The sequence below is a fragment of the Euprymna scolopes genome, chromosome 3 (assembly GCF_053919585.1).
Source record: "Euprymna scolopes isolate OS-2025 chromosome 3, ASM5391958v1, whole genome shotgun sequence".
Classification (NCBI taxonomy): domain Eukaryota; kingdom Metazoa; phylum Mollusca; class Cephalopoda; order Sepiida; family Sepiolidae; genus Euprymna; species Euprymna scolopes.
The window spans coordinates 144,426,271-144,442,475 of record NC_136484.1 but is presented as its reverse complement, the minus strand read 5'-3'; the positions used below and the strand labels follow the sequence as shown (position 1 = coordinate 144,442,475).

Here is a 16,205-nt window from a genome sequence, read left to right as displayed (position 1 = left end):
ATGTATATATATACATACATATATATATATACACATGTATATATATACATACATATATATATATATACACATGTATATATATACATACATATATATATACACATACACATATATATATACACACATACACACATATATATATACACATGCATATATATATATACACATACATATATATATACACATACATATATATACATATATATATATATATACTTGGGGGATTAGAACAAGAGTCTAAAGAGCAGAGTATATTTTAATGTATTAGTACATTCATTAACATAATTAAAATAAAAGAAAAGAAAACAATGCTCGTTATAATGTAGATATATAATAAGCTCGATAGGCATATATATTCTAGAGCTATATTAATATTTAAATGATTGATAGTTTATAATTAAAATTAAAAATTAAAAATCAGTTTCATAAGGCAGAATGAACAAAATCAATAAATTGTACGATCGTTTCGGAAACGATGTTTTTATTGTGATAGACATTGAGTCTTGGACAATAATTTTATCATATAGTTTTTTGAAGCAAAGTCTCCTCATCAGCAAAAATATTGGGTGAGTGTTATTTCTAAAGACACCAAAAATAAACCTAGCATTTTTAAAGTAAGGCAGATGTATCTTTTAATTGTTCACCTTCTAAAAGTCGTACGTATCATCGTCAATGCATTCATATAGATGGTAAATGAAAATATTAAATAAACTAAGTATATAACATCTATTTTTTCGCTGGGAATCATCTACCCTTATATATATATATTATACATAAACATATATATATATATACATAAACATATATATTTTTTTTATTTTACAAAGGAGTCACCACTTATCAAGGCCCGAAGGCCATTCAAGGATAAGGGTTAATGAGTGTACAGTAGTCGTAGTAATTGTTAGTAGTGGAAATTTGGAAAATTGGATTACATAAGGTGACCGTTCACCATGGACTTGTTTACATTGGGCTTGAAGACGATCATATTTTAGTAAGTTAGAAAGCAGGAAGACGGAAGAGAGTTCCACAGGCGTGCAGTTCTAAGAAAGAAACTTTGTTCATGGAATCTATATTTAGGTTTAGACACAGATGATTTACAAAGTGATATTAAATGAATAAGAGAAGAAATTGATCTCAAATATATATACATACATATAAATATATACATGTATACATATATATATGTATATATGATATATATATATGATATATATATATATATATATATATATATATATATATATATATAGATATCATCATGTAGTCCGTCAGTCTTGACAATGCCTAGTCGAGGCCTCAGTGCTTTATCCTTCGGTGTTGGACTTTTCATCTTGGCCCCTAACTTGCTTGCGCAGTTTAGGTGTAGTATCTATTGCGTATCATATAGACACTCTCTGAACCTCCAATGCTCATGTCCAGTGGAGTGAACCCGCGACGACTGGCAGCAGAGGAGGTCGCAGCTTCTGGCCAAAAGTAATCTCAGTGAGGTAGACAATCGCCCTATCGCATCTGCTACTACGCCTTTTTTTTTCTGGATGAGGTTCCATAGCCTTTTAAGGAAAACTGCAAGGCAGCAGTAGAATTTGACGTCAGAGTTCCTATCTCTTAGCTTTTTGCTGTGATAAGGCCCACAAGGCAGTGGTGTTTGATTTTGGGGTTGGTTCCCCTAGTCTTCGCCCAACCAAGGGCATCCACAAGACAATGAGGTAAGGGTTGGTAATGTGCCAGGGCATGTCCACACATCACCTCTGGGGTCCCCTACTACTTCGAGATTTCCTACAAGTTTAGCCTGGGGCCGCAAGGCACCCAGTTGCCAGGTGTGGCCAACGTGGAGGCAATGTAGGAGTCTTGATGATGGAGAGGCTATGTACTGGCAGGGAGGACTTATGCATAGCTGCTCCTGTTTCACCCAAGGTTAGCCAGTGGTGTTAACTGAAAGAGAAAAGGCATGCAAGTATGAACTTAACACAAACCTAACACACTAGACGCTTTACATCCCCCTGCTGGATTAAGAATCCATCACGCACACATATACACCAGTAAATTCATGATAACTTTTGTTTTACTGAACGAAAATTGAAAAAAATATTTTCACCATATAGGTGAGAAGGTGATCTATAAACTGTAATAATTGTTTGAAATTTGGTCAAAAAATGAGCGAGTGGTGAAGCTTTAAAGCAGTTCAAAATGACTCAAACTAACACTTAACCATACACAGGCAGCAAAAAAAAGTCCGCACTTGTAATTTTTTCAAAAACTACAAATTTAAGCTAAATTTAATGTAACTGTTTAAACAAACTATACCTCATTTGATTGGCATTTTATTCTTCTATAATTCAAATTGAGGGAGCAAAAAGAAAGTCTGCACAATAGAAAATTGTTATTTAAATGTAACTTTAGGACATTAATGCAACACAAATACAGCAGGAACACAATGAACAAGTTAATATTTAGTAGCATAGCCCTTCTACAATTTGACAGCTTGTAATCTTTTGAAATTCCTTGAATTAGACCGCAGCAATATTCCGGGTAAAGGGCACCCCACTTTTCTTTAATTTTTGTCCAAAGTTCTTCCAAATTTGAAATTTTATAGTTGCATAGTTGTTGCTTGATGTAATGCCATACGTTTTCGATAGGATTGAGGTCTGGAGATTGTGCAGGCCAATCCAAACACGGAATATCATACTCTTCCAGGAACCTCTTGACATTGCCAGCTGTTTGGATGGGAGCATTATCCTGCATGAAGATGGGATTATCATCTAAATTCTGACCAAAGTAGAGTAGAAAATGCTCAGTCAACATATTAATGTACTTGGTCGAATTAATTCGACCTTGCAAGCATTGGTACTAATAATACCTCACACCAAAACTGAACGTCCACCACCTTGCAGCGTTGAAACTGAGCACTTAGGATTAAATTCTTCGTCTTTAATTTACCAACTTTTGACCAATATGAAGAGTCATGATCTTCATTGCATCTGACGAAGTCCAAATGGCACTTTCTGTTCTTTACAAAAATCATTGGTTTGCGTCTTACAACATATCATTGCAAATTAAATTCCTTTAATCTGTTCTTGACATTAAAAAGAGAGCACATTTTAACAAGATTGCACTGTTGTTGGATTTGGGGAGCTGTTTCAAATATGTTTCTTAGGCTGTGGATGTTGATAGTATTGTCTTCCCTGTTAGAAGTAACTCTATTACGACCAGATTTGCCAGTGTTTTGGTGCTTTTGCACAGTCTTTCGTACTGTTTTCTCATTACATTTCAATCGGTGGCTGATTTCTCGATTGGATAAACCAGAAAGGTGGCGATTAATGAGCTTCTGATGATTACTAAGAGAAAGTCATGGCATATGGACTAAATGTTACATTGTATAACCTGGAACAACAACAATTATGATTAGAGATGCTTTGCTGCCTGTTGGTGGATATTTTAAACTGATTTAGAGACAATAATTTAAGCTGATTTTAAGCGAATTTGTTGCTGTGGACATTCTTTTTGCTTCCTCGATTTGAAGTTATTTTTTTAAATTGACGTGAACACTAGAATATTTCAGTTAAAAGTCAAATATGAACAGGTAAAATTATAGAGGAATAAAAGGCGAATCAAATGAGGTATAGGTTATTTAAACAGTTACATTAAATTTAGCTTATATTTTCAGTTTTTGAAAAAATTACAAGTGTGGACTTTATGTTTGACGCATTGTATATTTTTTTATTTTTTTTTTTATTACATTTTCACCCCAAACAAGGCACATTGCCACTTTGGTGTAGGGGGCTACTATCAGGGGAAACATCTACTGGGGTACTATGTAGGGATTAGGGCAGCGAGATGTTGGTTCACGTTGCACTTGAACTTATGCATGTCAGTACAGTTGGGGAAGCAGTGACCTGGAATGGAATTCCAAAGTCTAGCAGTTCTGGGGAAGAAACTACTGGAGTAGAAAGATCTTTTACATCTAGGGATCTCTACAGTGTGGGGGTGGGATTTTGCAGCTTGTCGGGTCTGTTGAGGGTGTTCACGTCGTGGGAGCACAAGTGCTTGCAGTTCTTCAGAGCATTCACCATTATAATACTTGTAGAACAGGCAGAGGGATGCAACGTTTCGACGATGGGACAGAGGCTGAAGTTTTGATGCCAGTTTTGGGCCTATCAGGTTTGCGACTCTCTTTTGAACCCTGTCAAGGAGCGAGAGACTAGTAGCCGATGCACCGGCCCAAATATGACAGCAATACTCCATACATGGGCGAATAGTGGCCTTATAGAGGTACAGGATACTTTCGGGTGTTAAAAGTTTTCTAGCACGGTAGAGAGAGCCCACCTTCCTTGCAGCGGCCCTGGCAATGCCCTCGATGTAACTGTTCCAACTCATGTTTCCAGTGAACGTTAGGCCAAGGAGCTTGAGAGACGTACTCTCAGATAAAGAGTCGTTGGCCATTGCTATAGGTGGTAGAGAAGGTTTCTTGTAATTATTGAATGAAACCAGTTTTGTCTTGGTGGCATTGAACGTTACCATCCATTTTTGTCCCCATTCCACTACTGATTGGAGGTCATCCTCTAGTGTTTCTGCCATTACTTTAGATATATGTTCGTTTGTTTTCCTGTCGTGCCTGCTATAGAGTGTGGTGTCATCAGCATATATCCCCATCTCAGAGGCAATCTTGTCGGGGAGGTCATTTATGAATATCAGGAACAGCAGAGGTCCAAGGATAGATCCTTGGGGCACTCCCGCATTTATATCATATTGTTTAGATGTACGACCATCGAGGACAACCTGGATTTTTCTCTTATCTAAGAAGGATTTAATTACGTTAAGTATTCTACCAGTGATGCCGTAAGATCTAATCTTCCTGAGGAGACCCTCATGCCATACCCTGTCAAAAGCCTTAGATATATCTAGAGCTACCGCTCTGCCCTCTCCCGCTTTGTCCAGTGAATGGTATATGCATTCAGAGATTACAGTGAGGATGTCTGCCGTGGAACGGGCTTGTCTAAATCCATATTGATGGTCGGTCAGAAGTTTAGCATCTGTAAGGTGCTGGACTAGAGCATGGTTAATTAAGGTCTCAAATATTTTGGCAAAAAGTGGGAGGAGGCTAATAGGGCGATAATTTAATGGGTCAGTTCTTTCGCCAGAATTCTTGAATACTGGTACTACAGAAGCAGTTTTCCAACAGCTCGGAAAGCAAGATTCATTAAGGCATTTGTTGTAGAGTTTGGAGAGAACTGGAGCTACTTCGGCTGAGCACTTTTTTAATAGCACAGCTGGGATGAGGTCGGGTCCACATGCTTTGGAAGTGTCAAGGTTTTTTATGATAGCATGCACCTGAGCAGGGGTGATTTTCAGATCGTCTAGCGTGGCGTCTGTCCGCATAGGAAATTGAGGTAGGGGGTGGTTTAGAGGGTCCAGTGTGGAGTTTGAGGCAAACCGACTGGCAAGCATGTTAGCCTTCTCGGTTGCTGAGCAAAGAACCTCGTGATTGTTGGATAGTGGGGGGAATTGTTGATTGCCCATTATTTACTACACTGTTGTAGATTTCCCAGAAGTCACGAGTTCCTAGTTTTTGTGCTTCGATGCGTTTTTTAGTGGTTTCCGTAAATTCCCTCTTAGCTGTCGCTATTTCTTTCTTAACGTTACTTCTAGCTTCTATGTACTTCTGTCTGTTTGAACTGGACTTATGTCGATTAAACCTGCGGAATGCATGCTGCCTTTGAGCAATGGCAGTTGCGCAAGTCGAAGTAAACCATTGGGGAGAGTGGGGCTTGCTATAGAATTTCCGCATGGGAACATGCGCTTCGATTGCAGTTTTGAACCATTCAGTGGTCTCGGTTGCACACTGTTCAGCAGGAAGAGAAAAAATATTTCCCCATGGGGCGTCTCTGATAAGATCTCTTATAGCTTCCCAGTCAGCCTTTTTATAATATCTCGTTGTTTTGAGCACTGGCTCTTCAGTTTTGGGTCTAGAGTTTAGGGCGATTTCAACCATTATCACTGCATGATCAGCGTTCCCAAGTGGGCTGTCGGCTTTCGTTACACAATCATCAGGAACTGTGGTCAAAAACAGATGTAATAGTGATGCGTGTTGTTCTTCCTGATCAGGGAAGCGGGTTGGAAAAGTAACAATTTGCGCTAGGGAGTGAGATACAGAGAAGCTATGAGTTGCGCTGCCTGCTGCATCTGTGTAAGTAGAGAATCCAAGCCAGTTTTTGTGATGGACATTAAAGTCGCCAAATACATGTACTTGGGCGCTAGTGTCGAAGGAGAGTGCTGTGTCTATGCTGTCAGATACTTTGTTTATTATGGTGCAGTCTTGGGTCGAGGGAGAGCGGTAGAGAAAGTAAAAGTAGCTAATGTTGTGTTGCATGATTAGTCTAAAGCACATAAAGGCTTGATCGTCCGTTTCTAGGTTTGTGTCTCTAGTCAAGGGAAGGGTATTACGAATGTAAACTCCAAGTCCGTGCATATGTCTGTCAGAGTCCTTACGGCAGAGTGGGAGATATCCAGGCATGTTAAAGTAGTTACAGGGGATGGAGGAGTGTAGGTTAGTCTCACTTAGTGCTAAGATATCCGGGGTATTTGTTAGGAGAAATGCTTCAACATCAGCTAAATTAGTTCTAAGCCCACGGATATTTGTGAATGCAAGCCTCAAGGGAGGAGGCAAGTTGGATTTGTTTGACCCTAAGCCTGGTTTAAGCTTATTTTTAGATTGTACTGTCATCATGTTTTTTTTAACGAGTTTCAGTTGGGTTAGGGGAAGCCGAACAGGAGGTTATGCAGAATATCACACATGCATCACAAGTAGACCATCAGCTGACCCTCCATCAACTAGGACTGTGGCCTCAGGAAAGCCCACCGGGGATGAGTGCAGGGTCCCTTTCCATGCGCGCCATGGCACTGGAAACATCCCGATATTATTCAACTGTTGATGGAGCAGCCGCTCTAAGCGCTACCAAAGAGTTAGGGCTCCTGTACTACCAGTCGGAAACAGCACCCAGTAACTGTCAATCCGGTACCCTCAACCCATCGGAGGAAGGTCAACCCAATCTAATTGCTCAGGCATATGTGGTACTCAAGCATTCTCAAGTGCCCAGCTTTAGGGGTGGGGTGTGTCGGGAGTGGGGAAACGGCGTTCATTGCCCTAGACAAGAAACAAGATCTACCACTGGGTGTTTCTGTCGAATCACTGTGATAGTATCTCTGCGCCTGACTAATAGGCAAAGAAGGAGTATGGAAGCCGGGCGATAGGCAGGACCTATCTACTCCTTAAGCATTTTAGGTTTGCAAACCGGTAATTTGATTGAGTCACCAGCTCTAGGAAGGTTGTCATCCAAGACTGAAGAGGCCTCCCTCCTCTTTGGTTTGGTTTCAGAGTTTTCCTTCTCCTAGACGGATGATCTGGAAAGATCTACTGGGTTCGTCACCACTGAGAGGGTTTGCTCCGCGCCTGGGTTCTAATCCAGGTATTTCTGCGACCCCGCGTGGTTAGTTAATGTTATTGGGTTAGTTCGTAGAGGTTATATCTGCTAAAATAGTTACACTCCTCAAAGTGGATTAGGGACATTGTTATTTCATTGTTACTGGATAAAGAGGTTGAGTAGAGCTCATGCAGTGTAAGCAACTATGATTGTAAGGAGGCTTGTTAGGAGGAGATAATGTGGTTTGAGGCTTTCTCTTTTGTATATATATATTTTTTTATTTTTTCCTTTTATTTTTATTTATTTATTTATTTTTTTTTATTCATGTGAGCTTGGGTCTAGTATAATATTAGAGTGTGAGTAGGTGTTAAGAATTGAACTACGAGTTGTGCCCAAGCTATATTTTAGATGATAGCAGGGCATGAGATGCGAGCATTACAAACACTACTGTGTTTGAATGATACCCCCACACACACATACGCACACACACACACACACACACAAATATATATATATATATATATATATATATATATATATATATATATATGTGGACACACAATACTTCAAGTTGTCGTTCTTTTTGCTCACAACCTCACAACCAACCGTGCAGTTTTGTTTTACTACTAAAACAGACACACTCTTTCCTAACAGATTACAACAGAAATAGTAAACATAAGAAATTTGACTGAATAAAAAAATTCCATCGATAATAAGAACTGTTTTTGAAACTAATGATATGCAGAATGTAGAATATTCACAACAAAAACTTGTCAAGCTACAACCAGTCAATAATTTTCTTTCGTCTCTCTCTTCTCTCTCTCTTCTCTCTCCGTACCTAAAACTAAACAAAAGTTCCATGACCAAAGAATGAGCAAAAAAAAAATTCCATGAGCAAAGTTACTTTCCGAGAACTACCAATCTGTGGAACACAATATCACAGGGCTTTTTCCCAGATTACTACAACATGGTCATTTTTAGTTAAGCTGCCCTGTTAAATGATTAAATTCTACCCACTCACCATCATCATCATTAGAAATCATCACAGTGCTATCTTTCCACCCACATGACACTAATTTAACCCTTATCCTCGAGTGGCCTTTGAGCCTTTATAAGTGGTGGCTGCTTTGTAAAAAAAAAAAAAACTGCTATGGATTCTTTGAGTAAAAGTAAAGTAGTTGATTATAGTCAAAGGCGACGACCTGAAAAACTCCTTTTAAATTAGCTACTATGTAATGGGAGGGTGCCACTCCTTTCCAAGAATTACTCCACTTAGCCTTGATCATCATCTTATAATACTGAGTGCTTATGAAGAGGCATCAAGTACAATTTTTTTAAAGTCTTTTGTATGACTTGACTCAAGATTGAACTCTGGTCTCTCAACTCATTAGTGAACAATTTTACAATTACACCAAATAGTACAAAAGTCAAAGTTGAATATACAATCAGTAAATAAAAATAACAAACGATCACTGAATCACCAGTGATATTTCATTTGCATTTCATCTGAAAAGATAATGAAGTTATTATAATTGACTCATTTAATAAAACCATGGAGTCAAGGAAGTTATATTTTATCTGATCTTTGTTCGTCTGTAAAGAAGTTGGTTATAGTCAAGATTGTTTGCTCTTTTGGACTTCCGGTTTCTTCTGTCCATTTGGATACATAATTAGATATGGTCATGTGTACAAGAAAACCATTCTTAATATAGAGAAATAAGAAAGGGGGCATTCACGGTATCTGAGAGGAAGGAATTCATTAATCAAAAGAAACTATATATTGGATAAAGAGAAAAAAAGTAAAAAAATAACAAAAAAACAAAAACAAAAAACAAATCCACACAAAATAATGCTATCAGAAAGCTAGGGGTCTATTCCCACCCTCCTTCTAGCAAACTTTCACAAAAAACACTCGTCTAGCTGAAACCACTATCAATAATTTCCCCTACTCTTTATCTGTGCCTAAACCTAAAAGTGGATTCTATGAATAAAGCTTCTTTTTTACAACAGCACGCTTGTGAAACTCCATTCTATTTGTCTGCTTTCCAGCTGACTATAATATGGTCGTCTTCAAGTCCAATATAAACAAGTTCTTGATGAGTTTAAGTAATCCAATTGACCAAATTTCCACTACTAACGATTAATATGATATTGTTACAATAACTACCGTACACATATGAACCCTTATCCTCGAGTAACTTTGGGCCTTGATAAGAAATTACTAGAAAGAGAAAAGAATTTTACAAGACATCCTTGTCTTTAGTCATTTTGTCTCCAATAACCAATTTCCTTTAATGTTTTACTTTGAGCAAAATATCAACCTTGAGTATCTTTCTTATGGAAGATCCATCAATCATTGTCAACTATCAGGATTCGGAGCTCAAAGTGGGAGTGGGTAAAGGCAAGACGAGTGATGGAAAAATAAAAAAAAACAAACAAAAAACAAGTTTTGCAAGGTTTTATAATAAAATAGGATTAATCTTGAAATTAAATTCTTTAATTCTTAAAAGAAATTTATCCTATTTCTAAACTCCATTTTCAAGTGATGTTTACAATGACTCTTCATTTGATCTAATCACATGATAAAACGTTGATTTAGAAAAATTACCCTCTTACAAAAATATACATTTAGGTAAAACTTGAATGCCTACTAGACACTATCCTCAGTTGTCTAAGGTCTCTTTGTACAGAGGTTTGTCAGAAACACTTGGCATGACGATACTTTTCCCGAAAAGTACACTCTGACCAAATATTCAAAATCACATAGTATTCACAGCCCAAATAAGATCTCTTCACCATGGCTTACCCACACTAGTTTTTATAAGGAATGGCGCACCAAGTGATCTTGAGGTAAGATCATGAAGCTGGATACTCCATCAGACTAGATGAATTCTTGTCTTTGAATCCAGTAGAACCAAGAGACCAAAAAGATATACTATAATATATAAAAATGGCCAATTATGTTCTCAACATCTTTACAATCTCAGGGTTTGAAAGATAAAGAAATTTCATGAAACATTCGAATATCTATGTATCCCACAAGTGTTAGCCCCAGGGAGGGGACCCTTTGATTTCTGAGAACTTCAACTGAAGGAAAATGAAAGAAAAGAAGCAAAGGTTCAGTTCTTGTTATAATGGCTAAAAAGAAACTATTAATAATGGACTTAAGAAAAAGAGAGACAAATAAAGTCCTGCCCAGAGATAGATTAGTTTAGAAGTCAAATTCTGAAAACCGTCCAACACATGCTAATATGTAACATGGATACTAAATTGATGATGATGATGATGATGATGATGACGATGGCGAAATAAACTCAGGAATTGGGCTTTGTATTTCTACATTATTTAACTGGCTTTGCTTAAAAATATATTATTAGAAAAATTAAGAATGAAAACTAGTGTATATGAGATAAAATAGAACCCTGGAATACGGCATTAAAAATTAGTAATAAAATACAGTACAGTATATATATAATACACATGTATATAATCAAATAACATTATAAATAACACTGCAAGGCTGAGCAAATACAGTAACCAGGGACTGGAAAGACATCATATTCCACATCGTAACCTGAAAAAACGTATCCTAGGCCACCGTATCCTGGGGGTCTACTGTATTTGTAAGAAAACATGAAACTAGTTCTATTAAGATGAAAGATGATTTTTTTTTTAATTAATTTATGAGAGCCAACAACACAGTAATATTTGACAAACGTTTGTTTGTACACACATGTCTCCACATATTAATATACATATGGCATAATCATGTTGACTCACCATTTCTATTAGATCACTAAAGTTAAGCAACGTTGAGCCTAGTTAGTACCAGATGAGTGACCATTTGGGAATACCAGGCACTGTATGTAAGAAGACGTCGACACCTTCTTGTAAAAACTGCAAAATATCTAACATCGACATCTCCCTTGACTGGGATATACATGTAAATAGAGACTGCTTGTGATTTTAAGATATCCTTGACATTTCTTTCTTCTGAGGAAGCCGGTTCAACTCACCTAGGATGAATGCCACTGGATGGCATGTGTTACCTCTAGTTTAGCTTGAAAATGTAATAAAAAAGATTATATTATCAAATCAGATTTATTGACAAAAAATAGCAAAATGAAACAAGTTATGTCAAAGGACAGTTAAAACTGTCTATTTATATAATAGCCAGATACGTCCAAGGATGGAATACTGTTGCCACATCTGGGCAGGAGCTGCTAGAAAGGACTTGTCCTGCCTTGGTAGAATTCAAAATAGACTTTGTAGCCTCGTAGGAGATATCCTTTTCTCTTCCCTGCAACCTCTGTCTCACAGAAGAGATGTTGCGAGTTTGTCTCTGCTTTATCGTTATTTTCATGGAAAGTGTTCGACTGAGCTTCAGTCTATAGTCCCCTCTCACCAAACTTTCACAAGAAACACTCGTCTAGTTGAAAACACTCACAATAATTCCCCTCACTCGTTATCTGTGCCTAAACCTAAACGTAGATTCCATGAACAAAGCTTCTTTCTTAGAACGGCACGCCTGCGGAATTGTCTTCCGTTTTCCTGCTTTCCAGTTGACTACAATATGGTTGTCTTCAAGTTTAATATAAATAAGTTCTTGATGAGCCGTTCCACTTAAGTTAACAAATTTACCGAATTTCCATTACTAACGATTACTATATTGTCCAATTTCTACTGTACACTCTTTAACCCTTATCCTTGAGTGGTCTCTTGGCCTTGATAAGTTGTGATGCCTATGTAAAAAAAAAAAAAAAAAAAAAAAAAATATGTTTACATTCAGATACTGTTTGAATGTTTTCCCCAAAATATGATATATGATAGACATCATCACTATCTCTGGTAGGCTGTTCAATTCATTGAAGCAAAATCACGGAGAGAGAATGTTGCCTTTCTTCTAATGAGGTGAAAAGCGAGTGTTGTACATCCTTTGCTGTGTTCTGTGAAGGCCATGATTTGGTGTTGGGGTGAAAAACTTCTTGGAAGCTATATTTAAATTCTGGTTGATGTTTTACGCCAGAAACACGTACCCACATGTCTTCTACTACTTAAGTGAGGGATAATTATCCAAAGATCAGTGGCCATGATGAATCCACTGCTGCCTTGAATTGTTTAGTCATCTGTAGACTAATTATGGTTTTGATAGCCTACTTCACGGTGCAGTGACTCAAAATGAAAGATTGTGATTTAAATTCAATCGTTTCAGATACAACTTTCCACAAAGTCCTCTTGGTGGAGTCGGTGTGAAGAAGACGTTACAAGACACGTTGTTGTTACATGTGATGTTGTAGAGAAATTAATGAAACAACACTGGTTGTAGATACACTGGTGATAGGTTTCCCTTGGCTTAGTAAGCAGATAGATGATGAGGGTTTTGAGAAAGACCTTCTCCCATATGGTAGGTCAAAACCCATGTGAGAGAAAGCATGCAACCTCACAGGGTAGGACACACTTACCTTCCATGTTAGATACAAGCCTTACATTTGCAGAAGCTATCCATCTAGTGGATAAGTTATAGATATTTGTATTGGTCTGTTATATTGTGTTACTTGTCTGTATTGCATTTGTCAATGTGTTAATAAATGTTTATATGTTTGTACTTGGGTTCCATCTATTAGTCATTATTCATAATTTATGCTTGTTAACTATTTTCTGTTTCAGGTTAATTAAATTTACTATGAAACAGCAATACGTCCAACAATATTAAAGGTTGTTACATATGATGTTGCAATTTGTTACATATGATATTACACGTTGTTACATATGATATTACATGTTGTTACATATGATATTAAAGGTTGTTACATATGATGTTAAAGGTTGTTACATATGATATTAAAGGTTGTTACATATGATATTAAAGGTTGTTACATATGATGTTAAAGGTTGTTACATATGATGTTAAAGGTTGTTACATATGATATTAAAGGTTGTTACATATGATGTTAAAGGTTGTTACATATGATGTTAAAGGTTGTTACATATGATGTTAAAGGCAAGGATGAGGTCTCTCCACACTCGCCTTTGCTCCAGCAAATCAAAGATGAGACCTTCAATTATTATTTATAGAACTTGCATTGAATTTAGGGACTATTTGCATCAGATGTGTGTGAACAACTCACTTAAAGTACTAGGCATCCCAAGCGAAATAGGAGGTGAAGCTGGGGTGTCATATTTCAAGATACATTTGAATGAAATGGTTTCTCATTTGCTAATATTTAACAAAAACAAGATAAAACAATATTTATCGCATGTACATAATTTTTAAGCACATTTTTTGTTCAGGCCACTAAACTGTGGTTTTATCCAAGAAGGTAACAAAACTTTTCAACAATCTTAATAACTTGCCCATTCGAATATACTTCCTTCACATCTGAGTTTTCCTCCATATTTATTTATATTTAATTAATAAATGAAATAAACTCTTGTATTATTTGGATTATTTTACTACTAGGCTTGTCTTGCTTGTTATTTTAATGTTTTAGTCGTGTTAATCTCTAAACTTCTTCAGGTGGATCTTTCTGAAATTGAGAATGGTTGTTGAACATGAGAACCTCCACAGAATTTCAAAACTTTATTTAATTACTGGGGATAGATTGTTCTCGTTCTGTCAGCCATAACAGTAGACATATAAATTCTTATGTTATTCTTAATTCACCTGTAATGAGGATTAAACCGTGAACCTATAGAAACTTTTTGTGTTTTTTTTTTTTTTTTTTTTACAAAGGCATCACCACATTATCAAGGCCCAGAGGCCACTCAAGGATAAGGGTTAAAGAGTGTACAGTAGAAGTTGGTCAATATAGTAATCATTAGTAATGAAAATTTGGTAAATTTAATAACTTATATGGAACGGCTCATCAAGAACTTATTTACTTTAGACTTGAACAAAACCATATTGTAGTCAGTGTGGACCAATGATATAATGCTTAAGGGTGTTGATTAACAATCAGTTTTAAATGAGGTTACAATGGTAGAAACGTTGTTATAATAGCAATCAAAATGCGAATAGTAGTCTGAATAATTCAAATCAGCAACCCTTATCTTAAAAATTCTGAAAGGAGATAAAGTCTAATTGAAAACATTTAATATACTAGGGGCGTTCCAAATGTAATGCCTCCTATATTTTTATTCTGTCCAAGTGGAGCAGAGGAGATTTGAAATTGCATTGTTATGATGATTGAACTCATGCATTCATGAACTGAAAGTTTCATCTCTCTGTTGCAGAGATTGAGGGTATGAGACTCTAAGAAAACAACCCCTGTCATGGACTTTTTTTTTTTTTTTTTTTACATAGGCATCACCACATTATCAAGGCCAAGAGGCCATTTTGCATCAGAAGCAGAGATGTGTCATTGAATTTCTGGTAAAAGTGCTCTGAATATGGTGGTGACTATGTAGAAAAATAAATTCTTGAGCATAAAAGGTCGCTCGTTTTAATGGCACCACTCTTGTCTTCATAGCTTTTCAACTTTTTGAGTTAAAAAAAATATGAGGCATTACTTTTGGAACTAACCTCATATATATATGTTTGTAAAATGGGCACCAAGATGTCAGCTTTTATGAAATCAGTTCTAAGCAGCAAGCGAGAATCCCAAGGTCAATCTTTGCAATGTCCATAGCACTCCATGATTTTAAAGCCATAAAAATGTAAAATGGCAGACCACACTAAGTATACAAAAGGTTAGGGTTTAAAAATAAAAAATGCTCATAAAAAAATTCCTCAAAATAACATAAAATAAAAGCTTTCAAATATTAAACTGCTTCAGCCGTTTCTGGGACTGGCTTGGGATTCTCCATCAAAACTAAGAACTGACTCTACAAGAAGACTTATATCTACCAAATATTGCATCGCAGCTATTTTAAATATTTTAAATATTTTAAATGGAATTCTTGCCAAGATCCTATTCTCAATTATTTATTTCTATTTAATTTTAAATGTAAAATGAATGGTATTTTTTCCTATCTTGAAAAAGAACAAAACCAACTTTGACATCTAGTGTGTGTGTGTTTAGGGGGGGGGGGGCTGATCTCTTCTTTTCCCTACAGCCTCTTTTCTCACAGAAGAGGCATTGCTAGTCTCTCTTTACTCTATCGTTATTTTCATTGTAGATGCTTGACTACTCAAACATTCGCAGCAAGAACTCTTCTTTCTACTACAATGGAAAATGAATTTCCTTTCTCAATCCATCTATTTAGCATTAGGCAAAATTTTCATGGGCAAAGTTGTTTTGTTCTCTGTGGAACTCATTACTGCGAGATGGCTTTCCTGCTGATTACAACATGCTCGTCACCAAATTCTTATAATAAATCGCTCCATATCAAATCAAACATAGTTCATATCTTTAGTAAATGTTAATACTTTCATAGTGTTCCTCATTTCTTAGCTGAAAACCATTCCATCTCATTAGGCCTTGATAAGTGAGGACCCGATAGTAAAAAAAAAAAAAAAAAAAAAAAAAATCATATCTTTTTCTTTTAAGGTCAGACCTGCCTCTTAACCTTGGTTGTTCAACTATTCTAAGAGAAGAGAAACTCTGAAGTTACACCATTATTTCTCTGTTTATTCTGGCAGTGTTTCCAGTCATCGCGGATGTTCTTGCTGCTAAACTCAAGCATTGCTAGTTCAGGAGATATGCGGTTGGAGATTGTGCAACTTTTCGTTCATTAAAGACTACGCGCGCAACAATCCTTACATTATCTTTCTAAATCGAATAATGGTGACTTCTATGTTAATTATTGTGTTTGCGTAGTTGTTTACATATTTGTTTATATGTTTTT

The 16,205-nt window shown here is 36.5% G+C and overlaps 2 protein-coding genes across 2 annotated transcripts in view; one reads left to right on the top strand and one right to left on the bottom strand.

Annotated features, from left to right (window-relative positions):
- Positions 1-12,671, top strand: part of LOC145262685 (uncharacterized) — a 15,249-nt gene extending 2,578 nt beyond the window's left edge. Inside the window, exon 2 of the mRNA XM_080119826.1 lies at positions 12,631-12,671. Within this exon, the coding sequence (XP_079975952.1) occupies positions 12,631-12,671 (41 nt within the window). The remainder of the gene's footprint in view (positions 1-12,630) is intronic.
- The window catches only part of LOC145259693 (tektin-2-like), an 82,269-nt gene that overhangs the window by 65,921 nt on the left and 143 nt on the right, over positions 1-16,205 (bottom strand). The window lies entirely within an intron of this gene.